Below are 20,400 nucleotides of genomic sequence, written 5' to 3'. Positions count from 1 at the left end.
AGCAATGAATGGCTGCCTCTGGAGCGCTGCCCTTCTGAAGTTCTTGGTCAGCAGAGTAAGAAATTTTTACCTTCCTTCCCTTCCTGTGCAACAGGACACTGGGCAATGCAAGGATTGTGGCCTTGGTTGATTCGCTTTGGCTTAGGTTTGTTTGGGTTGAAAGCTGATATCCTGCACTCTTCATCCAAAGCACTCTTTACGGGAGGAGTCAGTACGTGTAACTGGTTGCTCTACACTGTGCTTTTGACTGCTGCCGAGAGGAAAGATGGTTCTGCAGGAGCAGGGTTAGACAGGGCAGGATCGTGTGAGGAGTGAAAACGTGGTGAGAAAGGAAGGCCAGTTTGTACAGACCCTGGCATAAAGACGGCGGGAACACGGAAATGACAGTGATACTGAGAATGTGCTATGTGACTTGTTTGTATGTGTTATGGACATTGTATTGAAATAGGTAAAATTGTTTTCACTCCTTATACTTGTACACCAATGGATATATTTTATAAAGTGGCTTCTCCTTTTATACTATGTATTCAGACAGATCCTGCTTAGCTCCTGGATTTCCCTGCCACAAGGTATGGTCTGGATTTGAAGTAACTCTGACTTCATGGCCCATTAAACTATCCGAAGCTATGAAAGCCATGTTAATGATTAAAGAGACTTGTATAAAAGGATGTATTCCTGACTACTGCACGTCCAATTCAAACTTGAGCATGGGTACTTTGCCATGACAAGAGGCAGATTTATGAAGACTGGCATGTTCAGATGCAAGGAAATTGCTGGTGTTAAGTAGAAATCACCTCATTTCTAGTAAGAACGTCTAGTTTCAACTGTACCTTGAAAATGTAAAGAGACTGATTTCAATGTTGTTGAAGTTTTCGTATTTACCAAGTCATTTGGGTTGTTTAAAATTCCTTTTCTGTGAACTAGATTGATTCAGCTGCTTAGTAGGATAGAGAGATTTTAGAGGCTGGGTAAATGTAATCTGCCTTACACTGCAGAAGACAAAATGGTAACTGAGGAATTTTTGTATGGAATTGCAAAGTTCACTCCAAGAATTTTAGTTGTCTTTCCACGTTAATTATATTGTAGTTGCCCTTCATTTAAACACATAAATAAAAAGTAAACAGCTGAGCCTCTATAAACTAGTTTGGCATACAAAAAATCCTAAAATTGCAATTGTATAGTGTATTCAAAATCACTGAACTTGATTTAAATCAATTCAATAGAGTTTTTCAAAGGATCTAGAAAGAGAACAATGTCTTTTCCTTCTCTCAGCAGAGAATAGGTAGATGAGTGAAACACAGTAAGTCTCTCAAGTATGCTTTGAGGTACCCATATCTGCTTTGGGCACCTATTCAGTGAGATACAAGTTCTTGCTTTAGTTCACGGTATAGTAACTTGTGTTTGTCCTCTTCATTTGAACTGTGCTAGAACAAAATGTATCTTATTTACACGTATTTTTTGAAAGGAAGGCACAAGCACATTTAAAGTGGATTGAGCCTGAAGGTACTCAGCCAAGCCTCAGTGCTCACTGTAGAAATCTTTACCTTAGCAAAACATACACACTAAACTCACAAACCTATGATGGTTGTGTAGTAAGGATATTTTGTTAAAATTAAAGGGAATAAAAATTGTTAGATAAATAATCTATTTTACCAAGCTTTAACCAAGAGGGAAGTTTGCATTCAAATAAATATTGATACAGAGCATTTCAGTGTATCTTTATATTAAGCCATGTGATGTTTTTCCTTATTGTATGTTTTTCCATTGCTCTGTCCAGTCTAATTTCAAGAGCTAGATTTAGCTGTTTCCCTGTGCTATAGCCCACCAATTAAGGCATCTAGTTGTACGGATAGTTAATGTATGCTCTTCAAACACTGTAAAATTGTGTTTTCTATACTTTTTTCTATCCCTTTATCCCTTTCTATCCTTTTTTTCACTAATACCTGCCATTTCATAAGTATTAATGGATATATTTTCAGAACAACTTTCTGCAATGCAAGAGTACTATCTTCTGTGTTTACAGCCATTGCAAATAAAGGTAAATATCAGAAGTAGCTACTAATTTTGAGTGCCCATTCTGAGACTTTGGTTAGATTATCTGACACATATAAATCAGAGCTCTTATTGAGTCTTTTATGACAGAGCTCAGAGGGTTCATCTCTTCTGCAAACTCAAGCAAACCATCTAAAGTAGCTAGTAGGTTTTCAGATGGAGCTTGATCAGCATAGAGAAGGGACTTCAAGAAGATGATGCCTGTGTCAGCAAGGACTGGGCTTAATGATCTGGGGAAGTCTCTTAATCTGGCACACAGTTAGTGATTACCTGTAAAATTGTGGTTTAAATGATTCTGATTAGTTACAGGGAAACTCTTACCTAAAAGTAGAGTTTGAATTCAGGTCCACAGGACAACTTACTGCTCCATTAACCATACGTTATTTGTTACACATAGGTGAAAGAGGAGTGAACAAAGATTTTGCAATCAACCCTAGTTTTGACTTTTCGAAACTTCTAAATAGTTTCAATCTGTATCTATTTGCATAGCATATCAGCAGGCCTGGGACTTTTATATCCATCATACAGACCTCTGACACTCAGCTGATAATTACATAGTATAGTGGCTGGATACTCACACTCTCAACTCTAGAAGGTTTCTAGAAGACTTGATAGGCATGTTGAGGGATTCAGGAGTCTTGTGTCCTACTTTAGACCCTGAAAGTACAGTTTTTTTCCTCTCTGTTTTCTTTACTTTCTTTACTCCTACTTTCTGACCCTGTTCCCTGCCCACCCCTGCCTCACTTACTATTACACCCTCTTGTGTCAGAAAGCTTGCCTGCCCAGCAAATCCCAGCAAATCTGGAGTTTTGATCACCCTGCCTATTTCATTCCCACTTCTGTCTTTGTCACTTAGTTGCTTACCCAGCAAGACCCAGTTTTTCTTGTTAAAGCTCCAGACCTGCTCTGTCTGTCCTTCCCACTCTACATCTCCTCACCTTTACGGCCCTTACAGGATTTGATGCTTGTGAGGTCAGTCCTATTTTTGCATCTCTCTTTGTCTAAGCAGTCCTAGCCTTGCCCTCTCTTTATCTCCTTGCAGGAATCAGTCTTTGCTGGCTTTTGTGTTCCATTTTCCAAGGTAGTCCTTTTGCAAGTTTGCTTTCACATTGGTTACTCTCCTCTTCCGCTGTTCCTGAACTTGGCAGGTAGGACCCAGAGTCAGCACAAGAAACATGATGCCCTAACTCTTAATTTAGACCCACGGAGTCAGATCTGTCACAACCTGTCAGAGCTTAATGCTGTCACTCTAGAGGAAGTTCACAGATCCAGCACGGGCAAACTGAGACTCTTCCCCAAAGAATCGTGTCTTCATTACATTTGGGAAGTTTTCGCACAAGGATGGCAGAAACACTTTATTGCTAGGAAGGCTGTGCTCCGCAAAAAGAACATAAAACCCCAGAGATGCTTGTGGTATTCAGTGAAAAGGACACTGTATTTCCCTTTCCCACCCTCCCAGGTCATAAGTCTTGAGTATGGATGGCTGTTGAAGGGGAGCCAGCTGGGGGCATTGTTCCAAGGTGTTGGGATATGCATTCAGAACCCTTGCATGCCTGAGAGCTGTGCTTCCCTTCCCTTTTTGACATGTATCCCCATCTCTTTCCAATCCAAGCTCTCAATTTTATTCTTCTTATATACGGAAGACTCTGTCTTATTTCTGCATTTGCAGCATTCTTGTTGCATGTATTTCTGTGAACCTGATCCTCCAGGTCCTGTGCTGGTGCCCTGACATCTGCATTGGCCAGCAGCTGCAGCACTGGCAGCGCTTGGAGCTAGGACCTGCCAGTGTGGGTGAAGCCAGACCTCCTGTACTTTTACAGCATCTTAAGCTCTCTCCTGCTCTGTGGTCTTCCAAAATGCATTTCAGTTTAGGGTTAAAGAGCAAAGAAGAGGCTGAGGTGCAGCTTGGGAGGGGACTGGGTCCTCCAGGGCTGAGCTCCAGGTTAGACTGCGAGAGGGCAAATGATTGGTGCTGGAGCTCCTGTGTGTTTCCTCTCCTGGGCTCTGACGGGTCCCCTCCCCTGGAAGGACACCAAATAAAGAAAAGATGAGAGAAGACAGGGCAGTAAGCAAACTGGTGAGCTGTACTTGGAGTGCTTTGTGATGTGATGGCTTTATATGAATCTTAAAATTAAAACAGTCCCTCCCCCATTATACCAGGCATTAATTCATTTGCTAACTGCAAAGTCTTACCTAACTTTCTGGGTGGTGTCCTGTGTAGATCTTTTCCACCATTTTTGCTCCTGAATTTTCTCCTTTCCTCTAAGGCTTGTTTTACCATAATAGTAAATGTCAGACCTCATACTTCTGAAGACATTTTGCTGCTCCGCTGCTGACACTTAGCAAATGTGATAAATCTTTTTAAAGACAAAAGGATACCTATTCAAGATAATTAATTTCACATGACCAGAGATACCTGAGGCCAAAGACTTTTCAGAAGGGATTTTTTTTTGGGAGGGAGAATTATGTAGTTTAATGTATTAGTCATGCAAGAAGAGAGATCAAGAAGATTGATTAGGCAATTTTATCTGTCCAAGGAGACATCACCTAGGATGGTTTGTAGTCCTTTTTCCAGTTCAGTTTTTGTCGCGCAAGCAAGAAAATACTCAACTACTGGTAAAGTATTCTCCAGTCTAATTGTTCCTGCTGTTTTCCACTGCTGAATTAAACTGTAAAACGTAACCTCACTCAAAGATAGCCAAAACTGATAAAAAATTTGGCCTTAACCTGAGGAACAACCTGGGTGGAAAAGAATTAGTGTTTGTATGAACTGGCCTTGAAAAATTCAATTTTTAGTCTACTCTTTTTTTTTTTAAACTGCATTACTTAGTCCTTTCTCTGAGAAGAGGTCAAATAGGATGTGAATTAACCAAGATGCAGGAAAATAAATCTTTTCTTCTCCAATAGGTTATGAGATATGGTAAGGATGACTAATTTATAGCATAAAAGCAATAATACAAAGCATTTCACGATCTCTCCCAGATTTAGCTACAGCATGAGAATTGCCAGTTTTTTGTCCTCCTCTCAACGGCTGCTGTTTTCAGCTCTAAGAACAGGGTGTGGGCAGCATCTCCCTTACTGGACTTCAAAGCTTGGGGACTGTAATTACTGCTGATTTTGGTTAATGCTCTGGGCTTTGGGATAGAGTTTGACTCTGATTCATGGCCTTGGTTATCATCTCAGTTGTTGGAATATTTGTGTATTTGTGTTTGTGTGACCTTCTCAGGTACTAGAGCTGAACCTGGTAGAGGCACTGAAGCAAATCTGTCCCTTTACCTGTTAATTGCTAATGAGAACAATAGTCAACCTGGTCAGCAGAATTTTTTTTTTTTTTTTTTTTTTAAGGAACCAAGTTACAATCTGAAGTTAGCTGGCTTTAAGGAAAAAAAAAAAAAAAAAGGGTTAGGGGGGGAGATAACCTTCCAGTCTTACAGGATAAATAACTGACAGTGATAAGAAGTATGGTCCCAGCTGCCCCTGCTGGTAATGATACATAATGAGGCTTAATTGCAAGCTGAGGTTAGTACTGTTACATTAAACATATTATAATAACGTAAGCTTATGTAAATGCATTAATAGATACACTGGGGAGAAAAAAAAGACCCACAGAGAGTTGCTGATGCCTTGTGTTTGTTTTGGTGTCTTGCTATGTCTAATATTTGCTTTTATGTTTTCCCTCCTTCTACCATGTTGTCAATCAAGTATTTCAGGTGTTCTGTGGATTGGGCTATCTTTTCAGCTTTGCCGCTACTTAAACTCATGTCTGTCATCTAGTAGAATCAAACTTTCCAGCATATCTCAGTGATGAGTCTTACTTTTTTTTTCCCTGTTAGTCTGGAGTTTTAAATACCTATGTAATTGCTTGTAATTATCTTATTTTTAAGCACCAGTAATGATAGTAATTTGGTCTGTAAGGTGTTTTCCTCCTGTGATTGTAACTTTTCATTTATTTATTTTTTACTTGGTATTTGAATTTATTGTTTTGGTACTAGGATCATGTAGAGGTGCCACAACTACTCAAGTATATTCAGCATAGAGTAGAGCATACTCAACTACAATACATCTGTCACAGTACAGCTAGTAGTTATGTATGCTCTCCTATAACTCCTGCATGTCAGTGGAAGGAAGATGGAAAAAAAAGTATCATGTTTTAATAAAAATATTTCTGTAAACAGTGACTATGGTCTTAAATTAGAAATTGGCAAGATTATTTGTTGACATAGTTGTTTACTTTTTGCAATGACCTCTTTGCCTTCTGAATTGTTTCCCACATTGAGTTCCTGTGTACTGGCGTTGTGATGCAGCAGCACTTGACATGTTTCTGACTCTGTATTGGTCATGATAAAGTGTAGTTCTTACTCCTTGTGTTGTTTGTAATCGAGTTTAAACTAAGTAGGTGGTTACCATGAGTTCCCTAGGAATGTACTATGAACATTATGGATGGTTCACGTTCTAGTTTAAGCGCCCAACCTGTTCGATATTTCCCCCTTCTCAAGAAAAAGGGGAAAGAGGTCTTTGCAGCTCTGCTACTATTTTGACCTATTTATTGAGCATCTTATTAGATGTTAAAAATAGTCATCTGTTGGTTAAAAATAATTAACAAAAAACAACTCTGACCTTCATGTAAGTGACATTGGAAGATCAGAAGAATCTGATGGAAAATCAAGATGTACTCTTCCTATATCCTTTCAGGGTGTTTTGGTGTTTCCGAGGTGGCAGGTGATCTAAGTGGCAACTAGGGCTTTTCCCAGCACTGCTCTGAACAGGCAGAACTCGTCTGCTGGATTTGCTCGGTGGCTGGTGAAGGTCATACGAATGCTTTTACAATATGTTTTACTTCCCTGGTGATAGCCAGCTTTCATTACTGTGAAACTGAGAGGACCTTTCATCCTGGTTTTAATGTCGTCACTAAGAGGTCTGAACCAGGATCACTGAGGAGGATGTGAAATAGAGGTGGCTTCTCTCTTACACTCAAATATCTTTGGCATTCATTTATCGGAAAAGTTAGGTCTAATAATGTACCTTAAATAATTATTGATTTAAAGAACATGTAAATTGTCTGCTGCAGGTAACTATGATGACATAAGAGAAAACTGCATGTTTCTAGTTAAACAACTAGATAGACATTAAAACTTCTTTAATGGTTAACTTTGCATATAATTTCATGTTCAAGAACAATATACAAAGAGCATAAGTAGTTGTGATAAAATGATAAGTAATAGCTTGTGTTTAAAAAAAAAAAAGAGGCTTTGTCTTACTGAGAATTTGTGACTCCCTTTAATTCTCTATAACTTGGCTCAATTTGATACAGTTCCCCATTAGTAATAAATGAACAGTTAAGAATGTTCTACTGTAAAATTTATTCAAGGAAGATTGTTGCCTTGCAGCTGTGTGTGACTTCAGTAGAACAAACTGTAAATGTTGGTGGCTGGTCTTGCTACTCTCGATAGCGTTGGATGACTCTTAAAAAATCTGGTCCGGATTTTGTTTATATCTTCCTCTATTTCCTGGGAATGCTTTCTGGCAAAGAGAAGGAATGATTTCTGCACAGTCATATTGGCTGGCCTGGATGACCCTTCTTTGCAAGTAATCCTAGATGCACACGAGGAAGTGTGAGTCATCCTCTTAAACCTGATCCAGGTAGAGAGGCTGAAAGACGGCCAACGGGCATGTTCTTTCGTCTGTCTTATCAAGCCCTTGTCTCTACTACAGCGACTCTGTGTGCAGCTCTGCTGGCAAAGCCCTCATGGGCAGGCTGAGGGAAAGCGGTTTCTGCCAGTGCTTTTTTGCTGTCGCAGCAAACATAAGCAAAGCTGAGAAAAACTACCTTCTGTTAACTGATAAAAGTGTTCGGTGAGGGGGATGTGAACGTGTGAATGTTTTACACCCTGAACCGGCACAGTTCTCCTGGTAGGCAGTGTGTCCCTGCCTGTCCTTTATACTATCTTTGTAGTACAAACTGGACCCTGTTTTGTCTCTGAGAAAGGACCCATTATCTGCCTCGTATTTGTACAGTGCTTTGCACAATGTAGGCTGCTCCTTAAGTACTTACCAATGCAACCGTGACTAGCAATTTGCCCTTGCTGAAGGGCTCAGTGTGGTTTCTCACTGTCATTTTTATAAGGGAAATACTTAAATTTCTTGATCCATTATGCTCAGTGATGGACTGCTTCTCCTTACGGGATGCTAGCAGAGGCTGAACTGCAGTCTTTAAGTATGTAGAAAGTGAGTAAAATACTCAGTTCTGAAAAGGAGAAATTTAGATTGGCTTAGCATACTGCATATCAGGCAGGACTCTACAGAGAGATATACGCTTTTTATATACTGCAGATATATACACACACAGATAAATATACATATAATTTCTGTACAGACAGACTTTTTCAGGAGGCCAGATTGCTTTCTGGAGGTTAGGAGTGAGTGGTACGGGTGTGGGCAGGGATGGCGGGGGAAGCAATCTGCAGAGCCCCATGCCTTACCCTGCAGGGCGGGAGAGGACTTCTGCCCTCCCCCAGAGCCCTGGCTCTTGCCGCAGCGTGTCAGTCTGCCCCAGCACACAGCTGGTCCCACGGCCGCCTGCTCCACCCCACTACAGCTCGGGGCAGTGATATCTGCACGGGGCCTGTCATGTGCCCCATGGTGGGTCAGAGGCAGGGCTTGGAGTGCTCCTGGCCCCACTGGTTTGGATTAGGCTCCCTGACTAGAAGCACAGGTCCAGCCTTAGTGGTGGTGTGTTGTGGCTCCCAGATTGCCTCTGCGCTGCCACAGCAGCCTCCCCCAGTAGGCTCAGTGGTGAGTCCTACGTGCAAAGAGATGGGGCTCTACATCGGTTTTCTCACAAGGAGACGGTGGTGATGGCAGCAGCCCTGGCTGGCTCTGGACTGGCCCCTGCCTGGTGTAGGAGGGCACGCATAGCTGTCCTGCCAGCATTGCCCCACAGCTATTCCTTGTCTTCTCTTGGGAAATGGATGTAGGGGAGCATCCCTAGGCTGCCGTTTTATAAAACTATTTTCCAGATCCTTTCTAAGCTTAATAAACTTGATGACTCATACAGCTGTCAGAAGTTGGGATACACAGCTGTTCTTTTTGAAGAAGGAAAGTAAGAGACTTCCTGAGGCACAGCAGGTTGCTATCCAACTGCATCCTAGGAAAGCCGGGCAGGATCTAGCAGCGCTGTGCACTGGAGGACAGAGCAGTGATGTTCCCGATTACAGATCGTGTGGCTCAGATAGCAGATCCTGTGTGTAAATGTGTGTCTAGGTGTGAGGAAAATGCACAAGTGGGAGGAGGCAGTGTGAGCGGAGGAGGGTGCAGCATGCACAGTCTCCGCTCGCATTACGGTAGCAGCACTGTGGGCTGGCTCTGTGCCCTGATGGGACAGCTGGGGCTGCCTGGGTGGCCGCTGGCACCAGGTGCCTGCATGTCCCTCAGATGGGTGTGGGAAGCTGGAGGAGCCGGTTTCCAGCCTTCCTGACAGGTGTGCTGCAGTGGAGGTGGTGATGGGCTTGGCGGGGTGGGTGCTACAGCCCTTTCTTAGCCAACTTCAGTCGCCCTGCATTTGTAGAAGTGCTTCCTGTGAACTGACTTTCTTCCCATAGAGAGCATTTTGCTAGACCTCACTAAATACAGAGGCTTTGCATGTTGCTGCCTCTGTTTTGAGGATAGTGGATACTTTAATAAACCAGGAAGGAGTAGCTTAGATTGCAGAAATAATTTAATACTCTTCTGCTGACTTTAAACTGATGGCAAGATGTGGTGCTCTGATGGCCAGTGAAATGGGAAAACCATTCTCCTGAGAAAGCAAATCTGAATTATTTCCACCATCACAGCAGGGTGCATTGCACAGGACTGGAATGTACTATGACCTGTTGAAATGAATGACTGAAAGCAGGAAGTCATTCAGCTTGTTTTCATGCGTGTGAAGTGAGGGGATGGGAAACAAAGAAAGAAGGCTGTATGCTCTCGACACCGTTGTTGCAATGTATTAAATGAGGCATCTTTCTGCTTTTTCGGTAGATCCAAATCTTTTTTTTTAACTTCTGGACCTAAGGCAACAAATTTATTGAGGATATATAGCTATAGCATTCTCAGTTTTGATGTTACCAGTCTGTTATACATGCATGCATTGTTTTAATTATATAATTAGACACTGTCTCCCACAGCATCCTTGTCAATAAATTGGAGAGATGTGGGTTTGATGAATGGACTGTTAGATGAATAAAGAATTGGCTGGATGGCCGCAGTCCACTGCTCAATGTCCAAGTGGAGATAGTAACCAGTGGTTTCCCTCAGGGGTCTGTATTGCAACCCATAGTGTTCAATATCTTCATCAATGATGTGCAGTGGGTTTGAGCGCACCCTCAGCAAGTTTGCAGATGACACCACGCTGAGTGGTACAGTTGATTCGCAAGAGGGAAAGGATGCCATCCAGAAGGACCTTGACAGGCTTCAGGAGTGGGCCCATGCAAACCTCATGAAGTTCAGCAAGGCCAAGTACAAGGTCCTGCACCTGCCTCAGGGCAATCCCCAATATTAGTACAGAGTGGGGGATGAACGGATTGAGAGCAGCCCTGCGGAGAAGGACTTGGGGATACCGGTGGATGAAAAATTGAACATGAGATGCCTATGTGCGCTTGTAGCCCAGAAAGCCAATCATATCCTGGGCCACATAAAAAGAAGCGTGGCCAGCCGGTCGAGGGAGGTGATTCTCCCCCTCTACTCTGTTCTTGTGAGACCCCACACTTCAATGGCTGACAGGTATTTGCTTTCACAACAAGCATTTGAGTCATATTGCATCCAGTGAGACCTCTGTTAGCTTCTTTTGTCTGCTCTTCGGGACACATGAAAAATTTCCTCATGCCCTTACCAACCTACTTTTAGTATCTTCCGTGTGGTGATGCAAACCAAATTTAAACCAAATTTTACTGGCATCTGGGGTAATTGCACTGTGGATCACCCCCTCCTGTTATACACCATGAACTGTACAAGAGGCTTCCCTGCACCTGCTCTTAGGTATTCCTGTTCTCCTGCTCTAGCATGCTTTAAAGGTTTGATTGAGTTGCTATGCAGCAGGGAAGCATCTGAATTATCTGTGAAAAGTGCACGCTCTAGGATGTTATCAAGTGCTGATATTTAACGAATGCTCCTATTTGGTATTGGTCTGACAGCTACCTAGTTTTCTACACCCTTTACCTAAGTATGTGTCAACGTGTATATACACATTTTTAAGCATGACTTGTAAAAGTAATTGGAGAATAAATTTGTCGGAAAAATTCATTGCAAAACTAATTTAATATCAGACACTGGGGCTAGCATCTGTGTATTTTAAGAAGTGACCTTAGTTATACGATCATTCTTGCCACTGTTTAGCTGGTTGATGCTGTGAGTTACATTTAGGTGTGTTTTTGTACAGGAGATTAAAATATGGCTCTGCAGCTATTCAACTCTGTTTTCTTGTGAATAGTTTTAGTAGCATCAAATCTAATTAAAGTGGACGTTTAAGAAAAACGCTTATGAATTTTGGGGATAAACAGATATTTGCCAGAAAATGAGGTCCAGTGGGCAGTTCAACTCTCTTCTGATTTGTTAGCCAGCATTTGGCAATTACTAGCAGCTGTCAGGGCAGGAGGAGGTAAGTGAAGGTAGGGGAGATCTGTGTCAGCTAATTCATGTCATGTAAGATGGGCCTTTGACAGCCTTCTTTCTGAAGAGCAATGTTATAAAGCCAAGGTGATAGAAAAAGGCAATATTGGAGTTTTAGGTACTTTTTAGGAAATATTTTTCTTCTCAAATTGGCAGTTCAAAAGGACACTGAAAGCAGTAGCTTAATTGATCTCCTGGCAGGCAGCAGATGAGTATTACAAAGCAAATGCACTTACTTAGTTGCTGGCTGCCTGTGTCTTCTTCCCCTGCCCTGTTACACTTGCCCATGTTAACTTTCTTAGAGTCCAAGAAGAAATAAGATTACAAGGGAGCATGGAAAAGGTTAACATGATTCTGCTGTCAGCTACCACCATTCTTGTACAGGATCCCTCCACCCCCAAAGAAAATGAATATTAGAAATGTATGATTTAGAGTAACTCTGAGTTTCACATTTTGCTTCTTTTTCCAAGGTAGAGAAAATGATTAGTTTTTTCAATATATATTACACCTTTTGATTTACTAGTCTGTGTAGAAGAGTGGCAGCTCCTTACGCAGGGCTCAATTCCAAGTCCTTTTTTGTTTTGTCTTTTTTTAAATCTGAGAGAATTTGTCCCAATAGCTTCTTTCTGAAAAGCACCAGTTTCTTCCTCCTTTAGATGCAGCCAGACCAAAGCATTCTTTCTCAAATGACTCCTCGAACTTGCCAAGTTTTTTTCTTTGCCATCTTTGCGTGTTAATGTATCTACCTTAATGTGAGTCAGGATGCACTGATTTGGTTTCTCTGTACTAGGCTGCTGAGGCACAGAACCATATAAATGGGGAGAAGAACACTGAAGAAGGGAAGGGTGCCTTCCTGATAATTGTCACAGTCTTCTAGCTTTTATTTCCTGCATTCAGTACCAAATAAGAATGAATTGAAAGATAAAAAGGAAAAAGTACCTTTTTCAGGGAGGTTCTGCTTAAACACTGTTTTTATTATTGCTTTTGTTTCTTCTGCAGAGTGGGAAGCCCCCAGTTAAGGACATGTTCACAGATCTGAAAGATGGAAGGAAGCTTTTGGACCTTTTGGAGGGTCTGACGGGGAAACCTCTGGTAAGAGAAATGTGTATGAGTTGTATTCCCATTTATTAAAAAAACTAAACCAAAAAAACCAAAAAACCACAACAAATAAACAAAACACACAAGACCCAAGCTGTGGCATGTGATTTTTTTTTTTTTTTTTAATTTTAATTTTTTTAAAAACCTATTTCACTTGTATGTACTTACTCTCTACAGTTCCAGTGAAATTCCCATGAACTCCACTCATGGGATATAGGGTCAGGCTAAAGTTAGCTGTGTAACCCTCTCTTGAGGGTTAACATACTGTTTAGCAAAGCACGTAAAACCAGTGGTGATATTCAGAGTGTATATTTCTAATAGAGATCTTTTAAAGGTCTGCTTCTGGGTGATCTGGAAGAGCAGCTTGTAGCTGGATACCTGTGGAATTTTTCTAATACGCTCATGAAAGATCCCTTAAAGAAAAAAGAAAGGAAAAAGACAACAGCGAACAGGCGTGCAAAAATCTGCATCTCCATTGAAAAATCCTTTGTGATCTACAGATAGGAAAGGGCTGAAAACTACTGAAGTCTGTTTGAAAGTGTGTGTGTGTGAAAGTGTGTGTGTGTGTGGCTGAAAACTCATCCCCTTCTAACATTCATCCCTCTTCAGAAAGATATGTGAGGCATAGTGAAACCTATTTAATCACTTAGGATTAAATTCTTGATTTCACTATTTATAAAAAATCTCAAATTTGTTTATTGACCTTATGGGGAACCTTCAGCCATTTAAAATTTCACCTTGCAAGCTTGCCTTGTTTTTTAAACAGATGCATTTCTCTAGTACCTTTAATGATTTGTGGTTTGATTTGAAGTATACTGAAGACAATAGGAGTTTTTTGGTTTCTAGTTCTGTTGATTACCATCTTCCAAGTTCAGATCATACTCTTGTAGTACGATCATGTTCGGCCACAGGAGTTAAATTGCAGTGATTAAAAGCAAATGTAGTGGCAGGTATTGTCAAGAGCACAGTGGTTTTTTTTCCCCTGATATTAAAAGGAAGGGAAAGTCAGGAAGTGTAACTTCTTCCCAGTATGCAAAGATTTAGTAGGCTTTCAGTGCCAGAAAAACAAATTGCTGCTTGTTCCCTCTTGGGAGCCAAAAAATTTCAACTACTCTGGCAAACTTTCAAAACCCTCAGTTTTCCCCGGGAACTCCCACTTTGCTGTTGTATTGCCAGTTTATAATTCTGCAGATGCTGGGAATAAAAATTCTGGACTTACTGAAGATGGACTGAAACATATTTTGAATCCAAGGCTTGTCCTATGCCTTGAATTCAGGACTAATGTTCTGACCAGTTTTCATTTTGAAGTTGTTGTGGATGATCTTGTTTGGTTTTTGTTCCTACTTAAAAAGAAAAAAAAATCTGGAGAAAATGAAGACAAATTTCCTGTTCTTTCCTTGCTCTATCATTTATTTTGTTTGGTCTGTCAAGTCAATTCTGATGTGAACAGATTGTAACTTTTTATTTTCAGCCAAAAGAACGAGGTTCCACACGAGTACATGCCTTAAATAACGTCAACAGAGTACTGCAAGTCTTGCATCAGAACAACGTAAGCATATTTTTCCACAACATTTGGTAGACTCTTTAATTTATTCCTGTGTGTAAATGAGTTCAAAATGCAGAGGATAAAGATTTTTGGTACCTAAAATGAGAATGGGTAAACTGTTCTCAGTTTTCCTTATCTGATGTACAGTTTCAGTGTCTGGCAATTTTGTGAAATCTTAAAATGATAACTTAATAATGGTATTAACTAAACTGTGTTTTGTTGAGATGTGTTCAGCTCCCAAAACAAAGGTGACTTGAAGCTCTGCATAGCTCATGAACCTGGCAGGACAAAAAACTAATTTCCAGTGATGATGCATAACTTGTGCAAAAATCTGTAAGGGTATGACAGGTTTTGTGTCCTGATCTCAAAATCCAGGAGGATCTTTCCACTGACATCTGTCAGCTCTGTGTCAAATCTGTACTGAGTGTTTCTAATTTGAAGCTTTGGTAACTGATCAGAAGAACAAACAAACAAATCCCAATCCTTTTTTAAGAAAAATGAGAATAATAATTGTTTGTTTTATTTTGTTTTTATGTTTTTACTGCCTGGAAGCCAGTAGTGCTGTAGTAAAGTGATTTTATTTTTCCCCTGACAACAATTCCTGATAAGCGTACTCTCTATAGTTAGAATTTCTATTTGTGAATATCAGGGCGCTAAAATAACTTAAGAACATTCTGGAAATAAAATACATCTAATGCAAAAAGGCACTGACATATTTATATAAACTGCTGATTGAAGAGTGATACAAACATGCTGTATAATACTGCAATTTCCTCTCTATGTTGGTGGACTAGTATCATATTTCTAGGGAGTAGCCAAAGTTAGTGGTGGGTTGTTTGATTTTTTTTCTTCTTTGAGGTAAATATTGATTAACTTTTTTCTAAGGATAAGTAATGAGTGTTTCCAGCTTGAAGTTAATTTATTTTATAAAGATAATAAATGAAATAATACTGAATTACAATAATTAATTAGTTCTTCCTTAAGCTGGCAGGATCTGGGTTTCTAAAAGTAAACAGATGGTGTTAGTTAGCTGAAGGTTGTTAAGGTCAGGTACATGATTTATACCTACTGCTTAACTTCATTAGAAAGTGTGTGTATGTGTGTTCAAGATGAAGGGAGAAGGCATCCACTGAGAAGCAGTTGCATTCTGTTGTCTGAGAGTTTGGGCTATATGATATTCATAACATGTGAAATAACTTATAAAAGTGTTTAGATATATATTGCAAGGATTAGAGAAGCCTAGGGTGTAGATGTTCAAGTCATCCTGTGAACCTCATCCATCTGATGAACAGAATGGTTCTAAGTAATGAATTCCAACTTTTTTGATTTGTGGACCAAGTTTTTAAAAATAATAATTAAAAAAAAATCCGCTGGAAATCATTCCACGTAGCCAATATCAGTCTACTGTCAATAGTACTGACTGTCTACTGTCAGCTTTCTTTTATTGATTATCTTTGCTTAAGTCTCAGTACTCCACTCACTGTCCTAGTGGATTGCTGCTGCATCCTGCAAAGCATTGGTTTAGTTCAGAATCATTAAAATACAAAACTGGACATGTGGAGTATTTTCATTTATGTATGGTGTAGATGGCAAGAAGAATGCATTATAATTATTACTGACATGCGATTAAAAAATGTGAATTTTTTTTTGTTATCCATTCTCAGGCGTGTTTTTCTTCTATTACAGGTGAAAAAAGCTCTTGCAATGTAATTGTTTTATTTTTGTGCCCTTGACCTTTAGCCTTGCTTTCTGCTCCTTGTGTTCTAGAGTGCTTTCCAGTGTGTTGCTTAATGATCCGCACTGGTGATTCTTTTGGCCTGTTTTTGCCTGTTTAATTTACAGTTATCTTAAAATGTATGCCTGGTATTTGCAGAGAGTATTGCTGTAAGATTCTGTTCCAGCTGCTGTAAAAATTGAGAGAGGACAATCCACAAATTCACAAGCTTCCTTAGTGCTTTGAAGGGTAATTTGTCGTTTCATGTTAATCTCGCAACACAGTTTTGATTTGATTCTCCTAACCAAGAGACCTATGGGGAACTGAAAATTGTAAAGATGATATCTGCAAGCAATGAGGTTACAAGTACATTTTGCAGAATTGAAGCTATTCATGATTGTGTGATAAGAGAAAAAATATTCATGGAATACCATTATATTCTCTAAAACAAAAATGAAACTTTGTTCTTGCCTATTCTGTCATTGTAGGCTATGTCCACTGAGAGCCAGAGCATGGGCTCTGTTACTGTCCTGTGATTGTCAGTATTGTTTAATTGCTAGCCAGCTCCTTGGTGCAGATTTTGTCTCTATGACCAGTTCTGATCCCAAGCAATGCCCAGATACAGTTCTCAGAGTTAGTGTAAGTTGGGAGGTGTTTCTGGTAGGCACTGTGGATAACACTGTTTTGGAGCAGGGGTGAGAAAGGGAGAAAAAAGCTTCCCCATCGAGGTAAAATGCACTGTGCTGCCTGCCCCTGGGGCTGGAGGATGCTCCTGGCTCAGGTTATTTACAAGAAGGAAGCCCCACTATCTGCCCTGTGTGGGAGTGTGTTGCAGCATCTGCTATATGTGTACGTACACCCAGGGAGGTATTTGTCTCCTCTACCATAGGCAGCTTTTCCTAGCCCAATTTCCGTAGGCGTGGTGGTGACAAATGCAGTGTGCTGCTGTTGGTTCCCTCCAAAAGGTGGTTCAGAGTTAGTGCCACTTTCTCTGTGTTGGCTGAATGGACATTTGATGCCCTAATTCATTTCAGACTCAAAAGTAGCACCGAGTGAGTATCTGGTACTGTGCTCTAGGCTTTGCTTCTTCTGAGGGCTGAATACGTGATGCAGGAGCAGGTAGCCTCTCCTGCCCTCTTGCTTACTAAAGTAATCTCCTTGTCTCTCTTTCTGTGTTTTTATCTTTTGAATGATCTCAATTAGACCATCACAGAGTCTATATGGGGTCCTATGTATATAGTAAACTTGAAAATTTTATTTTTCCCTTGAGTTTTTGGTCTCCTTGTATAAACTTGTCCTATTTGGATGCTGTCTCATGTGAAGGACAAACCTATTCTTAATTACAGAGTTTTCATGGTTCTGAATGTAATATCTCTGGGTGTGTCTAGGAGCAGGACTGCTTAACTGTTTTGTTTTTTTCTTAGATATCAGATCCTTCATGTTTGCATTTCTATTCATCAGTTTTGACTGCTGGTATGCATCTGTATATTAGAAGAGAGGATAAAACTCTTCCAATGGAGTATCTTTGGTGCCATCTTTTGTCATGTTGTTTAAGCAGTTGTCATGACAAATTCAGATAGACGATACTCTGTCAACTCTGGTTCTCTCTTTCTAATTACTTCTTATTTCAGAGCACTTGATAACACTGGCGGGACAGCCAGGAATACGGGGTGGGGTTGCGACTTGAAACTGTGATAACAGTGTTTAATATAGAGTTGATCCGACCTCTCCAGGTGGAGTTGGTGAATATTGGAGGAACTGACATTGTTGATGGAAATCACAAGCTGACGCTGGGGCTGCTGTGGAGCATTATCTTGCACTGGCAGGTGAGAGGCTGCTGTGAGATCTTCCTTTCCAGCAATCGTGTGCATCAATCTGCTGGGATTCTCACAAACCTTCCCGGGGTTTTGGTGGCAGAAAATACTGCTTCTATTTTGGGCTGGTAAATAAAGGCAGGCTAGTGTTTGGTTTCTGAGCTCTGTCTATTGGCTTCCTCCTGCGGCACGTATTCTCGTATGTGCTCAGTTGTGCTCAGTTGTACTCAGTCTCTCAGTTTAGTTCCTGCTGGTGTTAATTGCAGAGAGACTTTTCAGGCTGAAGCATTGTATTTATATTCCTTCCTCATAGTACCCAAACAGCAAACTACTTTTGTTGGCTGGGCAGGTATCCTCTTCTTACAGAAAACCTGTGCAAGCTGTATTTTTGGGGTTTGTTTACTGGTGCACAAGGCAGTGAGAAATACTATACTCTTAGTGTAGGCAGCACTGAGGAGAGGGGGAGGATTGTAACGTAAGAGTAATGTGTCAGTATAACATGAAGCATTGCTGGTTCTTGTAATCAGCAGAGTGCAAAGATGGTCTGAAGACTCCTATTCCCGAATCTCATGTGAGGAGTTAGAGTTTGATTCATAGCTTTTCATGGAAAAGACCCTTTCACAATTTGTGAAATAGCTTGGTTCAAAGGTTTTGTAAGCAGGAAAAGTGGAGAACATGTCTGTAAGGTGTAGTTGCTGCTGTCTTGCAGGTGAAGGATGTCATGAAGAACATTATGTCAGATTTGCAGCAGACCAACAGTGAGAAGATCCTGCTGAGCTGGGTTCGGCAGTCCACGAGACCTTACAGTCAGGTCAATGTTCTGAACTTCACCACAAGCTGGGCAGATGGACTCGCCTTTAATGCTGTCATCCACAGGCACAAGTAAGTAGCAAACAGCTTATCTCAGATCTAGTGAAGTAAGCAGCTTTCTTCCCATGTCTTCATGCTTGAGCGTTTGACAGCTTCTAGCCTGTTTTGGTGATTCATTGTTTGGTTTTTTTTTTTTTTTTGTTGTGGTAACAATAACAGTGGAGGGATGTTGCCAGAGCCTTGCAAAGGATGGAGCCAAGGCAGCAGTGTAACTCTCAATTCCTGCTCGTGCACGCACACTTCCTAATTGAAGTGGATTTATATCCCACTTAGTATGCATTATATGGCGAATATGCTGAGTGGGTCTCTACAGGGGGGGTTGACCACCTCCTTCCCCCGTACTTCCTTCCTCCTGCGCTCTCTCCTCTGCAAAGGGAAACATTTCTTCAGTCGGAGTTTGCCATATCATTTTAGTAGGAAGATACAGAAGCTTCAAAATGAAGGAATAAGAAAGACAGGCTCTGTGGCTTTTCTTAGTTTTTCAGTATATGTTGCTTGAAAGGCAATGTATGCAGTTCTTTCAGGAGAACTGTTGAGCAGAAGAATCAAAGGGTAACAGAATACTTCAGGTATCTGTAGCGTATTCATTAGTTTCTTCATTATACTTTATAAGGAATGCTATTAAAGCTTCTTTGCACAGATCTCTTGTGTTCTTTCTGATTTTTTGGAGAACTCTTTGGTAGTCTAAAGAAACCATCATTACAGACTCCTATGAAACTTACATACCAAAGTTTCTTTTTTTTTTTTTTTTTTTTTTTTTTTTTGAGATCTGCTTCTGGGCAATCCATTCTAATCCAGCGTACTTTAAATGAGGTCAGCTCATTGCTTTGCAAGGGCTGACTGTTCTTAACCATAAATAATTGTTTTTATATGGTAATGGTATGATAATATCTAGAATTTAACCATACCTCCTGTAACCAGGTATTTGTCATGACAAATGCTTTACAAACACCTAGAATATTTATACCCAGCAAATACGAAGTGTTTGCAAAAGCATATGTTCACTTTGAGCCTGCTGTTCTCTGCTCTTAAGTGCCCATTTGGCCTGTGCTGACTGAAATAACAGGCTCTGTCACAGGCTCGCTGGCTTCAGGATGGGTCTGCCCTGACACACCGATGTGCCTTGTAGACTCGAGCTGGCTTGTGTTCAACCTGCACGGATGCATGGGGAGCGCCTGCACCCGCACTGAGGGCTCCTGAAAGTTTGGAAGGACTGTTCTGCAAAGGCAGAGCAATGCTAGTGAAGGTCTCTCTGGAGTTTATCAGAAGTATTCTCAAGTCCCTTCTCTGGATGGTGTGAGCTGTACTGGTGGTTTTCATACCAGCGTAATTGCCTGTAGTGGCATAGCTCTCTTGCTGAACCTGTGAAGCTTTGTGATGGAGAGAGTGCCAGCTTTAGACACAAGTGAGACCTAGGAGAGCTGAGGGAAGCAGAAATTGGCTTCTTCAGGCTGTTGTTGTCCTTATGTGTTGTGACGATGTGCTTGGGCTTTGTGGGATCTGAAGTCTGTGAGCTCTGCCCTTTTCAGAGCACTGTTAAGTAGCAAAAGCCCCTGCTGAAAACTTTAACTGAGTAACTGTGTTTTCCTCTGGCTTCCTAAAATTTCTCAGTTACCTGGTTCTGCTGATCTCTGAGCCTTTTATTCCCTCTTCCTGGGAGACTG

General features: G+C 40.9%; 1 protein-coding gene across 1 annotated transcript in view; it reads left to right on the top strand.

Moving 5' to 3' along the window:
- Positions 1-20,400, top strand: part of LOC104073478 (utrophin-like) — a gene marked incomplete at its 3' end in the record, with an annotated part of 101,853 nt that overhangs the window by 59,671 nt on the left and 21,782 nt on the right. The window contains exons 5-8 of the mRNA XM_009573276.1: positions 12,694-12,786; positions 14,264-14,341; positions 17,786-17,878; positions 18,576-18,748. Coding sequence (XP_009571571.1) covers positions 12,694-12,786; positions 14,264-14,341; positions 17,786-17,878; positions 18,576-18,748 — 437 coding nt within the window. The remainder of the gene's footprint in view (positions 1-12,693; positions 12,787-14,263; positions 14,342-17,785; positions 17,879-18,575; positions 18,749-20,400) is intronic.

Source organism: Fulmarus glacialis, unplaced genomic scaffold, assembly GCF_000690835.1.
Source record: "Fulmarus glacialis isolate BGI_N327 unplaced genomic scaffold, ASM69083v1 scaffold322, whole genome shotgun sequence".
In the NCBI taxonomy this organism is placed as follows: domain Eukaryota; kingdom Metazoa; phylum Chordata; class Aves; order Procellariiformes; family Procellariidae; genus Fulmarus; species Fulmarus glacialis.
Note: the sequence above shows the minus strand (reverse complement) of the source record. Positions and strands in the feature narration are given on the sequence as shown.